The following is a 14,016-nucleotide window of genomic DNA, read 5'->3' as shown; positions in this document are numbered from 1 at the left end:
TTTTTATACAGTATTATTTTTTTAAAAAAAATTCACCATAACAATAAGCATTTTTTATCTTTAATATGAGTATCATATTGTTATATATAAAAAAAAATTAATGGGTTTTTTTAATTGTGTTTTGTTTGTTCATTGTGTAATATGTTGTTTACATTGCGTAATACGTTTCAAATCATTGTGTTATATATATTCATATTCACCATTGTGTCTTACGTTTTAGGTCATTGTGTTATACGTATTCACCATTGTATCTTACGTTTTAGGTCACTGTTTTATACGTATTCACCATTGTGTTTTACGTTTCAAGTTATTGTGTAACATATATTAATCATTGTGTTTATGTATTAAATACTTTGTTGTTATTTTATCATTATCTTTACATATTATTATTACAAAACAGTGTTATTAGTATTTAAAAAAAAACATAATGATGAGTTGAAAGACACAATGACAAAAAGACAAAATGATAAGCGAAAAAACACAATGGTGTGCGAAAAAACACAATGACGAAAAAAGACACAACGATATGCGAAAAGACACAATGACGAAAAAAGAAACAATGATAAACGAAAAGATGGTGTGCGAAAAAACACAATGTTGTGCGGAAAGACACAATGACGAAAAAAGACACAATGGTGTGCGAAAAGACACAATGACGAAAAAAGACACAATGATAAGCGAAAAGACATAATGGTGTGCGAAAAGACACAGTGACGAAAAAAGACACAATGGTGTGCGAAAAGACACAATGATGAAAAAAGACACAATGACGAAAAAAGACATAATGGTGTGCGAAAAGACACAATAACGAAAAAAGACAATGATAAGCGAAAAAACACAATGGTGTGCGAAATGACATAATGACGAAAAAATACACAATGGTGTGCGAAAAGACACAATGATGAAAAAAGACACAATGATAAGCGAAAATGCACAATGATGTATAAGCAAAAAGGCACAATGGTGTGCGAAAATACACAATGGTGTGCGAAAAGATACAATGACCAAAAAAGACACAATGATAAGTGAAAAGACACAATGGTGTGTGAAAATACACAATGGTGTGCGAAAAGATACAATGACGAAAAAAGACACAATGGTGTGCGAAAAGACACAGTGACGAAAAAAGACACAATGGTGTGCGAAAAGACACAGTGACGAAAAAAGGCGCAATGGTGTGCGAAAAGACACACAATGGTGTGCGAAAAGACACAGTGACGAAAAAAGACACAATGGTGTGCAAAAAGACACAGTGACGAAAAAAGACACAATGGTGTGCGAAAAGACACAGTGACGAAAAAAGACACAATGATAAGCGAAAACACAATGACGTAATTTTTGTTTTAAATTTTATATAACAAAAATAATACTTATATTAAAGATAAAAAAACGCTTGTTATTATGATGAACTTTTTTTTAAAAAAATATCATACAAAAAAGTTATAGAGGTTCTAAAATGATAGGGGTATTAACATGTGCATTGAACGTGGAGAGAGAAAATGTATACAATTACCTCTATACCTTTTTTCTTTTGGTCCTCACTTGATACATGTCAATTATTTATGGTTTCTCACACTTCTCATTTTTGTTACCCTTTGCAGAATAACTTGACCCTATATTATACATAGTCGATTGTATATTATATACGAGATAAGCTCGAGTTTTTTGAAAACAACTCACGAATCGAGCTTGAGGTTTAAAAAATAGTGCTCAAACAAGTTGAGTTCGAGCTCTAGGCTTTATAAGTCAAAACAAGCCGAGCTCAAAACGTGTCCATATCACCATTAAAATAAACGTGACTTGTACTAGTGATGGCTAAGTGAAGAGACAATCTTCACAAATCAGAAAACACAATGGGGCAAACTTAACTTTCACATAAACTAAAGGATACACTTTACAAATTGTATATGGCACATGTAGTGGACTGTAACATAACAAAAAGTAATAAAATAATAAAATAATGAATGCTGATTGCCAACAAACCTAGACTCATCATGATGGTAGCTGAAGAAAGAGAAACAAAGAGAAAAAGAAACAGATCTGGAAATGGTGAGAGCGCCTTGCATAGACAAAAATGGCATGAAAAAAGGCGCATGGAGTGAAGAAGAAGATAATAAGTTACGTGATTACATTCAACGTTATGGCCACTGGAATTGGCGCGAACTTCCTAAATATGCCGGTACCGTTTTCTTTCTTACAATGGAAAACGCTTTTAAAACTTGTTTATTTGCTTGTTTTTTTGTAAAGCAAATAAGCAGATTTTGAAAAGCTTTGTTTACAAGCTTTTGGAAACTACCTATTTGCGGCAAATAACCAGTTTCCAAAAGCTTGAAATTTGCTTTTGCAGAGCAAATAAACAGTTTTTAAAAGCTTAACCAAACACCCTTTTGGAATGAATTTGTAGTTGTTTAATTTGTATGGATCGGTGTAGTATGTAGATTTGTTTGATTCATCTCCATCACCGAAAGGAGGGTGTTTGGCTAAGCCTTTTAAAACTGACTTATTTGCTTTTTTGATAAGCAAATAAGCTGTTTTGAAAAGCTCCGTTTTGAAGCTTTTGGAAATTGCTTATTTGCTTTTATAAGCAATTTCCAGAAACTTGGAAATTGCTTATTGTTTTTGTGAAGAAAATAAGCAGTTTCCAAAAGTTTAGCCAAATACTCCCAAATGAATGAATTTGTAGTTGTTTAATTCATATGGATCGGTGTAGTGTGTAGATTTGTTTGATTCGGCTCACTTGCATTAGAAATTAGTAGTTTGAATCGTATGAATCTATTTAGATTTGTTTGATTTGTATATATATCTGTAGACTTGTTTGATTTGTATGAATTGCAGAGGAATTGATAATTTGAGGATTGAATTCGAAGTAGAAATGCAGAATTTATCTATATGAGATGAATTAGTATGAATATTTGAATTGTATGAATCTATGTAGACTTGTTTGATTCATATAGATCTCTGTAGAGAAGATATTTTTATGAAGATTGAATTTGAAGTAGAAATGTAAAATTATGATCAATTCGCGCTAAATTAAGTTAGATGTTATTATAATTTGTTTTGATTCACCGAAACTTTATAAGAAATTTATATCTGATTTAAATAATTTGTGCATTTGTTTGAAGTAATATATTGAGGATCCGAGCTGCTGAATCTGATTATATGAACCCGATGTTTAAATTTGTGTAATTAGGTTTAGCAAGGTGCGGTAAGAGTTGCAGGTTAAGATGGATGAATTATCTTAGACCGAGTGTAAAACGTGGTAATTTTAGCAAGGAAGAAGAAGATATGATCATCTTATTTCATCAGAAAATGGGAAACAAGTAGGTGCTTCAAACATAATTAAACTAGTTAAAATATTAAACTTTTTGCACTAAATATTAAATATTTTTCACATTGGTTTGCAGATGGTCAGCGATTGCCGCACAATTACCAGGAAGAAGTGACAACGAGATCAAGAATCACTGGCACACGCACTTGAAAAAACGCAGCACCAAACACAATACCGAAGTTGTTCATGAGTTAAAAGAGGAACAAAAGATTAACATTAAACTAATTATAAACTTTTCGGGTGTGCATCTTCCAAATGTCATGTCAAATTCTAGTGATAATATAGTTTCCAATGAATCTACAATATCACAAAGAGTTTCTGATGATTCGAGTTCGGGTCCGTGTGTACAACAGCAACAAAGGTGGTTGTTTGATTTAAATCAAGAATATGAAGAATCATGGAAAGAAGATTCCAGTTTAAAACAGGAGTTGTAGTGTTGATATAATTTTAGGATGAAACAAATATAGAAATTTATGTTTTTTAAAAATAGGAATTATATATTTCTTTCCTTAATTAGAGGATTGAAAACTATCCAAAATGTTGTTTTGTACACAAGTACAACAATTCTTCAAGTTTTGATATAAATTTGTTATTTTATATTTTTATTTTTAGATTATGATTGTACTGTGCTAAAGTAGGTTATGTGTTTCTTTCCTTAATTAGATGATTGAAATTTGATATAATTTTTTTTACTTTATGATTTTAATTTTAGATTTTTGTTGTACTGTATGAACCATAAAGTTGTTGGTATGTTTTAATCAACGTGTTTGGTTCACCAAACTCAAAACGACAAAGGATGGATACTAACATGATTAGATCACTTTCTTTTTAATTGAGTGGGTGACTTTGGATAAGAGCATATAATTTGGGGTTGGTTGTTTCAGGTTGGTGTGTGCTGTTTGAAGAGAAACATGGAATGGATCCGGGTCGGATTCAAGTCCAAGCTTCCCGGTCTTTGATATGAACGAACCAGGAAATTTGGCTTTTTCTCCGGTTGCTCGGGATTTGCCATGGAAAAGTGGGGGAGTGGAGGTGACTACTAAGAGTTTCCTCTTGTTTTACATACACACAAATATGTTGGAAGCCAATGGTCCAAGAGAAGGTTCTTCAAATGAATAATGAAAACTCCTTATATAGGAACTTCATGGCTATCACCATGAAACCCTAACATTTATTGGGCCAGGCCCAGTTAGGGGTTACCTTCACAAACCCCCAGCCCAATGGGCAAAGTTAGTAGACAATAATAATAATGTAATAAAAATAATGCATAATGTAATAAATAAAAGGTCGTATCGGGTTTGACGTACCCTACACCTACAGTGTTGTTGAGCTTGAGCATGACATATATATTTAGTTTTGTAAAACATCAATCTTAACCCAGACGCTTAAAATTATATAACTTGAACACAACTTGTTTAACCTATTAATTTAAATAAGTATAACGAGTTGACAGGTAGTGATCAAGTTGACAGTTATTGGTCCGTAGTGGCTTACTTGGATATTTCTTTAAAAAACAAAAGAAAACTTTTAATTCATCGTTTTTTTTTTCTCTTTTTCATGTGTCTTATCTCTAGAGGTGTGAGCGAAGCTGGTCGCTCGTGATCCACTCAAGATCGACTAGCTTACAACTCAAAACCAGTCAAACTTAAACAGGCTCGAGCCTAAATTAAAACTCATTTATTAAATGAGCTCGAGACTAAGCTTCCTATACTAAACGAAAATGTCAGGTAATCTTATTACTTCACCATCTAAGCTCCTTGTTGATGGTTTTTCATTTATATAGTTTTTTGTCTTTGTCGTTTTCAAAAACTATAAAACGGTGTTTTACTCAGTAGTAAGTTATATAGTATATCTAACTTAATTTGAATATGTATTACACTTTTATGATTTGTTTTTATTAATAGTTGCCATTTTTTTGTTTTTACTTTTTACCTCTAATACGCATACTACTAGGGCATTTTACGAGCCGAGCAAGAGTCAACTCGAGATTAGCTAGAATATCAATCGAGCCAATTCGTGGCTCGACAAAACAACTCAGTTAATATCAGAAACACACTTGCGAGCTATTTGAACAACCCTTCCACACATGTAACTTTAAATATTTTCTCTCTAAAACGGTTTAAGATAGAGATGTTCAACGAAACCGGTTCCTGGGACCGAACCGGTGGACCCGAACCGGACCCGAACTGGTTCCTACCCGTTTTTTGTAGGAACCAGACCCTATCTGATTCAACCCGATGATCCGTGACCGGTTATTGCATTTCTGAGTGGGGACGGGTAGGAACCGGAACCGAACCGGAACCGGTTCTGGAACCGAACCATCCGGAACCGGTTCCTAACCGGTTCTAGCTGTTGGATCGAATATTGCCGTTGGAAATCGTTTTTTTGGCTGTTTTTTGACCGTTGGGGTCAAAAATAGCCGTTTTTTGGCTCCCCCAAGCACCCCACTACTAGTATAAATAGGTATTTGGTGTCATGGGTTCATCACAACACTCAAAACGCAAACCCGAACGCAAAAAAATACAAAAAAACGCTATTACAACGTTTTGAGTTCTCTAATCTCTTGTTTTCTCTTCTTCTATATTCATATTTGTTGTTATGGCTGCCTCACAATCATCGGTTGGTCAAGGTTCCAACGCCGAACCAAGTTTCGTTCGTATTGTACCTCATAATCGTAATCAAGAGATTTGGTGCAATTGGGTTTGGTTGAATTGAGTGATGACCATTCATTGAAGGCTCGGTGCAAGTTTTGTGGGATTTATTTAAACCCACTTTCGAATTCAAATTTGAAGAAACACATCGAAAAACCGTATTGCAAGGCGTTGAAAAAGAACGTCAACTTGTCATCAGTGGCAACCTTCAGTAGTTGTCTTCAGTTGCAACCTTCAGTAGTTGTCTTCAGTGGCAAACATCTTCAGTAGTTGTCTTTTCTTCATCAGTTAATTGTTTATTTTTATGTTAATTGTTTTTTTTATTTTTCATGTTATACAAATACGAATCGTAGTTTAGAATCCAAATCGCAAACGAAAAACGAAAAAAAAAAAATTTTTTTACACTGTAACCGGTTGGAACCGGTTACGGTACAGGAACCGGGTTAGGAACCGGTAAGAACCGGTTAGATAGGTTAGGCGTCCGAGGGTGGGAGAACCGGTTCGGTTCCCTAACCGGTTCGAGCCTGGAACCGGTTTAAAAGGGGGTTTTGAATATAGGAACCGGTTAGGAACCGGTTCCGGTTCCTAGTCCCAAACCATTTTGAACATGCCTAGTTTAAGATGTGTAAGAAATCAGAACATGTGAATGCATATTGGGCAAGGGTAATTTGTGGCCCAGCCCAGTAACCTATTATTGGGTTCACATTGACAAGTTCTATTTGTGCTCAGGCCCATGATAAATATAATGCTGGTAACACAGTAAAATTTGTCATCGTCTGGCTGTATGCACCAACTTCAGATTTATCGTATATTAACATTTTTTATGACACTATTAAATGTTTCTTATGTTTGACGTCACGGGTTCAGATTCACTCACGTGTTATATTTCTGGGTTTAAGCCCGGGTGAATTACCAATATGTGGATTAGCCTTATGACATCGAACCTCTCAAGACCTTTTCAAGAGATTCAGTCAATACTCGTCATTCAAAAAAAACACTAAGAAGAGGAAATCAGTTTATGTACTGAGACATGAATTAATTAATATAGAATGCAAATTGTGTAAGAATACATCACGTATTCGATATTCATTTATTCACTCCGTAGAAAAATATATGAACTTATAAAATAATTTATTGATATATATATAGATCCTCTGTAGGAGTGGAGTATATAATATTTAGCTGTGCAAATATAAATAAATAAAATATATGTTTTTTTATTTAATTATATTTATAATTTTTGGAAGGTGGTAGGTAGTTGGTGATTATTGTTTTTGACCGTGGTGACGGTGGTTGACGGTTGTAGATCCTATATAGTGATTGTTTGTTAAAGATTAACACATGATGATGAAGACTTGGAAAATTAATTCTTATATCAAACAAAATTCTACTAATACTAAGCTTTGTATATATTATAAAAAGAAATTTGTTACACTTTACATAGTTTCATAACTACTACCGAAAATGTTACCTATGTTTCTATATTTATGTTATATAATTATTTTTAAGTGTTTGAATAATTTTAATTTATATAGTATGAATAACAAATAAGTTATCAATGAATAATAACTAAAACATGCTAGAGAAAATCAAGGGTAATTTCAACGTGACTAATGTGCAAAAGGTGACATTGTTTTGTAGAAAATATTTTGTCAAACAAAAGATTAAATATAACGACGTTCTAACAGCAGAATCAAAACTTTATGATGTCAACATTGACTAAATTATACTATAAGAACTATTTTACAACACCAACCTAGCTAGCTAAGCTGTACATTATTATTTAATAATTTTATGGTGTTCCCAAATTCAAACACGCTAAACAGGTTTTTAACTATTTCTAAATTCAAACACGCTAAAACGCATTAAATATATAGTGGAATAATCCACAACAAGAGTGTATCTATCATTCGTTGCATAACCAATGTACAAAATATTTAAACTTAATAGACCTTAACTATAAACATTTATTATTTTAAAATCAATTCATTATAAATATTTAAAAGACTAAACACGCTACGGTTTGGTAAACAATGAGGACCATATTTACAACTTTTTTAAGAAAGAATCAAACTTGTAATACAAAACATACAACAGGGACCATCTAAATAACTTTATTTATTTATTTATAGTTTATTTATTGTCATTCATATACATTATACATGAATCTTACCATCCTTGAAACGTTATGCATTTTTGAAATGGCCTTTAAATTCAGTTGCAAAGCGCGCGGTCGCATAATAGGGTTACTTTTAGAGGCTTTCTTACCGATTTTCGGTCGTAAAACAGTCGCAAAAGGATATTTACAATTAAAAATACTGTCACAAATAGCCAGTTTTCTAGCGGTGAATTACATAACCACAACATGATTTGATTTTAGTAACTTATTTCATCCAACAAATATAAAAAAATCAATCTCCATAATATTGCCAACTAAATACAAGTATAAATGACTTAATTAATTCATCTATATAAACATAAACATAAACAATATTTCATATTTTCATTAACCAATATATATTTCCAATATTCCTGCTGCATTAATCAGTGATTAAACACATTCTATCAATGCTTTATTTAAATTTCAAAACTATAAATCTTACATAACGAACAAACGAATCATGCAGATCTAACTAAACAGACTTCACAAGTGTTGATGATCATGAACTGCCTTATTAATTACAAAATATAAATCTAAAATTAAATCTATAAATATATATTTCCTACTTACTCGTATACTCATAATCACGTAACATGTTGATCAGTTCTTCACGTCATTAGTTATCTGGCTCGGTCCAGAAGCGGCACGGGTGATCCTTTCGGAAGTTTGTTCAGTAACAAACTTCCAAAGCTTCCAGCCTCGTATCGTTTTATAAAATGCGCTTTGACGTTTCCGTTTGAAGAGGTGGTTATTTCACATGGTACGGAATTATCTGAGTAAATGTTCTCCGGTGATGAAGCTGGAAGAGCTAGGTTATGGTTTGGTGTGGTGGATAGCGGTCTGGCGGTGGACGATGAGATGACGAGGAGCGCGAAGAGAAGTGGCCGGAGGTGGATGGAGATCGGCATCGGAGATCGATGTGTGTGATTGCTAGGGTTTTGGTGGAGTGGTATGCAAGGAAATGAATAATAATAATAATAATAATAATAATAATAATAATAATAATAATAATAATAATGAAGTGGTGAAATATATATATAGATGCGGTTGGAATAAGTCAGATATTAGTTACGCGCTTTTTGATCCAACACGTAGAGTCGGTGACGGTCATTAGACACCGTTAGTATTATCTTTTAGCATCCGTTTGGTATGGGGTAATTGAATAAGCGATAAAATTAAATGAATTATTATCATTTCATTGACATGTTTGGTTATCGTGTGTGAATAATAACATTAATTATTAGTTTTTATTTTTTGGTAAGCTTGAAAAAGTCAGAATAAAATAAAATGGTAATGAGTGACGGTGGGCGTCGAGCAGTAATGGTGGCGGCGAGTGGTGGGAGGCGCGACCGATTGTTGGTGGTGGCAGGTGGAGGTGATAGCGGGCGGTGGTAAGCAGCCGTGAGAGAACTATGGGTAGTAGTGGTGGGAGGGTGGTGAAAGTGATAGATCGAGTGTGAAAGAGGGAGAAATGAAATAAAAAACAAGGGAGGTGAATGAAATGAATTTGAGGTATTTTAGAGGGTATGAAATGGACATGGTAATGGTTGATTCCATTACATTGACCAACCAAACACATTTATTTTCATTCTATCATAGTAACAATTCCATTCCGCCCCTCATTCATGCATACCAACGTTACCTTAAAGTATAATTTAAATATATTGATTAAGGATTATTAAGAAGAAAATTCATCTTAGGGTTGCGCAAATACATTACATGTTAATGCGACTGGAACTTGGTTGAACTTGATATACGGTTGATTCATTATGGTAAAAAATTTGTAGGTAAAATTAAAAGTTTGTAGAAGTGTAAAGTTTTTGTGACCTAAGTTGAAAGTCTAAAAGTTTTGTAGCAAGATTTTGGTAGCTAAAGTTGTCAAATTAACCATATGTTGTGAAAAGTGGTTAGTAACGAATTAATCAACCCAAAAGACAATTGTTTTGAAGGAGGTTAGTTAACCAAGTTATAATTATTTTACAATTATTAATTCATTAGGATGAGCCAATGGATCAAAGTTGAGGAGGATTGTAATATAGGGGCGTCCGGTTAAAATGGTAGTGGGGGTGGTGTTTGGCAGCAAGTGGTGATGATTTGGCTTGTGGATGGTCTCTCGTAGCTCCGTGAGATTATAACACTTAGCCTAGTCATAAAAGTGTTCTGAAGTTAAAATAATAAAAACTTAATTATAATTATGGGTTGTGAATGTTCTAAGAAGAGAAGAAGAGAAAAAAAATCCATGGGTAAGAAGTGAAATAAATTATTTGATATGACATATGAGTAGCTTGATAGTGTATTTTATGTGGAGCGACTTATGTATCGATCAAACATGTTGTGTATCGTAACAAACTTGCGCTATAATAAAACTTAATTAGTCCGTTTTAAAACAACTGTTGAATATATTATATTTCGTTTATTAAAATAATACAGTTTTGAATATTATATTATTAATATGATCAACATTTATTTCAATTTAATATATATGAATTATCATTGAAGAGTATTTGCTAAACATGTTACAGCTAAATATTTATTTGTGTTTTTAAATTCAAACACGCTAAAACGCATTAAATATAGTGGAATAATCCACGTGTATATGGCGCAAATCCTTGATGAGAAAACCAATGTAAAAACTATAATATGTTGGGTCATGTTATGAATCACCACCGACAACCTTGCCGACAATATTGTATGACACCAAATTTCAAAGGCCAATTATATGACCTTGTCTACCAATTATACAATCTTGTCTTCTAAATAGTATAGTTGGTTGTAATATATATATCATGTAAATGTAAGGGTAAAGATTATCCGAGACACATTCTCATATTTGCTATTATCATCTTCCTTTCATAATCATATTCAATATTCTTATAATTGTGGTGATATTATAACACGTTATCAGCACGAGCCGCTTATATCCTAACCAAGAAAGCAACAAAATGTCAAATATAGCAAAACTCGAATTCCCTGCACTCAACATTTCTGGAGAAAATTATATGTCTTGGACAGCAAATGTCAAAAGACATTTAAAATCTATGGATGTGTTAGACGCAATCCAAGAATACAATGATTGCTCTGACCAGGATAAAGCAAGAGCTGATGTTTTCATCCATAAACATATTGATGAATTACTACAGCATGAGTATTTTAATTATGATAACCCATATATGATATGGGAAGATTTGAAAAGCAGATTCGGTCATCTAAAGGAAGTTTTACTTCCTACTTCTAGAGATGAATGGAACAGTCTTAGGTTCCAAGATTTTAAGAGGGTAAATGATTACACCTCTGCTTTATACCGAATTTGTTCAAAGCTAGAATTTTGTGGGTATCCCGTAACAGAGGAAAAAAAGTTAGAGAAAACTTTCTCCACGTTTCATGAATCAAATATAAACTTGCAAACACATTATCGTTTGCAGAATTTTAAGAGATACTCTGATCTAAATGCATTACTCCTTATAGCAGAGAAAAATAATGAATTATTGATGAAAAATCATCAATCTCGTCCCACGGGTTCATTAGCAATACCAGAAGCACATGTTGCTCACAAAAGTTCTCATAAAAATTCTGATCATAAATGGGAACAAAGTCGAGGACGAGGCCGTGGACGTGGACGTGGTCATTTTGACAAAAGGCATTTTAATGATCGTAAGCATCCATTCAAATGGAACAATAACTCTTACGGTCGTGGTCGTGGCCGTGGTCGTGGTCGTAACCAGAGAGCCAATAATTATCATGTCCCACACAATACCAATTCCAACCACCAAAATAAATGGAATGAAGCTGGTAGGTCCGAAAACAATGGCACTTCATGTTTTAGATGTGGAAGTACAAACCACTGGGCAAAGGCTTGTCGCACAGCTCCACATCTGTGTGAACTGTACCAAGCCTCTCTAAAAGGAAAAGAGAAAGAAGTGAACCATGTTGATAACTTTAATAATATCAATGCTGAGCTGAGCGTTGAAGACTTTGGGGTAGAACTTTGAAACAAAGTTGCTTGACCACTATAATTAGATGCAGTTATTAAGTGTGTTCTCATTATCTTTAATTATGTAGTTCCTCTTTCATGTACTACTTGTGTTTCAATTAAATAAAGTTCTTATTAAAATATCATATGTCTTCGTTATACACTTATTTTTTTTCTTAATATTTTTCAAGATTTAAAATGAAAATCACCGGAGCACAAGATCAAACAAATGAAGAAGATATATGTATAGCGGATAGTGGAGCCACGCATACTATACTTAGATCTAAAAAATATTTTTATAAACTGAAACCAACAAAAGGGATCATCAATACAATATTAGGTCATACAAACTTGATAGAAGGAGTGGGAAAAGCTAATTTAGCATTACCAAATGGTACAAAGCTCAAAAGAGAAAATGCTTTATTTTCCCCAAAATCAACAAGAAATTTGTTGAGTTTCAGAAACATATATCATAATGGATATGATACTCAGTCAAGGACTGTTAGTAATGAAAAATATTTGCATATCATAAGCAAATATCAAATATTGGAAAAATTGCCAATGCTCCATTCTGGTTTGCATTATACATATATAAATATGCCTCAAGCACATATGGCAGTCAAAGAAAATTGTTGCGATTCTGGTATCATAAACTTATGGCATGACAGATTAGGCCATCCAGGATCTACAATGATGAAAAGGATCATTGAAAATACACATGGGAATCCACTGAAAGGTCAAAAGATCCATAAAATAGATAAAATGCCTCAATGTACATCTTGTTCTCTTGGAAAATTAATTACAAGGCCTTCGCCATTAAAAGTCGATAAAGAAACACCAATGTTTCTTGAAAGAATTCAAGGTGACATATGTGGACCAATTCATCCACCATGTGGACCATTTAGATACTTCATGGTCTTAATAGACGCATCCAGCAGATGGTCTAATATCTCTTTATTATCGACTCGTAATGTTGCTTTTGCAAAATTTCTTGCTCAAATTATCAAATTACGTGCACATTTTCCGGATTATACCATTAAAAGAGTAAGGCTTGATAATGCGGGAGAATTTACATCACATGCTTTTGATGATTATTGCATGTCTGTGGGGATTGTTGTAGAACACCCTGTTGCTTATGTATACACACAAAATGGCTTAGCCGAGTCGTTGATCAAACGCCTACAGCTAATAGTTAGACCATTAATAATGAGGACAAAACTCCCTGTTTCTATTTGGGGTCATGCAATTATGCATGCTGGATCATTAATCCGCGTGAGACCAAGTGAAAATCATAAATACTCTCCCACACAACTTGTTTCTAGAAATGAGCCAAATATCTCTCATCTTAGAATTTTTGGTTGTGCTGTGTATGTTCCTATTGCACCACCACAACGCACAAAAATGGGTCCCAAAGAAGGTTGGGAATATATGTTGGATATGAAACATCTTCCATCATAAGATACCTTGAACCTTTAACAGGTGATGTATTTACAGCACGTTTTGCTGATTGTCATTTTAACGAGACAATGTTCCCGACATTAGGGGGAGAAATGAAAAAGCAAGAAAGAGATATATCATGGTGTGTGCCATCATTGTTACACCTAGACCCAAGATCAAAACAAAGTGAGACAGAGGTTCAAAAAATAATACATCTACAAGAAATTGCAAATCAGTTACCTGATGCATTTACTGATATAAACAGGGTCACTAAATCTCATATACCAGCTGCTAATGCTCCAGCTCGAGTTGAGATTCCAAGCAAGCAAAACCATAATAATGCACCTCATGAATCTCAAAAACGTTTAAAACGTGGAAGGCCAATCGGTTCAAAGGATAAAAATCCTCGAAAAAAAAAGGGTTCTGAGAAGGATACTAACCCTAAGGAAGGAATGATTGACAAAACCTT

The 14,016-nt window shown here is 33.6% G+C and overlaps 1 protein-coding gene across 1 annotated transcript; it reads left to right on the top strand.

Annotated features, from left to right (window-relative positions):
• Nucleotides 1-1,985: 1,985 nt before the first annotated feature.
• On the top strand, nucleotides 1,986-3,927 carry LOC143562091 (transcription factor MYB4-like). The gene is made up of 3 exons (XM_077050002.1): nucleotides 1,986-2,179; nucleotides 3,191-3,320; nucleotides 3,405-3,927. Exons 1-3 carry the CDS (start codon nucleotides 2,047-2,049, stop codon nucleotides 3,760-3,762), a joined length of 621 nt encoding a protein of 206 aa, XP_076906117.1. The 5' UTR covers nucleotides 1,986-2,046; the 3' UTR covers nucleotides 3,763-3,927.
• Nucleotides 3,928-14,016: the final 10,089 nt, after the last annotated feature.

Source organism: Bidens hawaiensis, unplaced genomic scaffold (assembly GCF_021521415.1).
Source record: "Bidens hawaiensis isolate Kalapana, Puna unplaced genomic scaffold, B.hawaiensis_p1.1 tig00020909_1, whole genome shotgun sequence".
Lineage (NCBI taxonomy): Eukaryota > Viridiplantae > Streptophyta > Magnoliopsida > Asterales > Asteraceae > Bidens > Bidens hawaiensis.
This window is presented reverse-complemented; position numbering and strand designations above follow the sequence as displayed.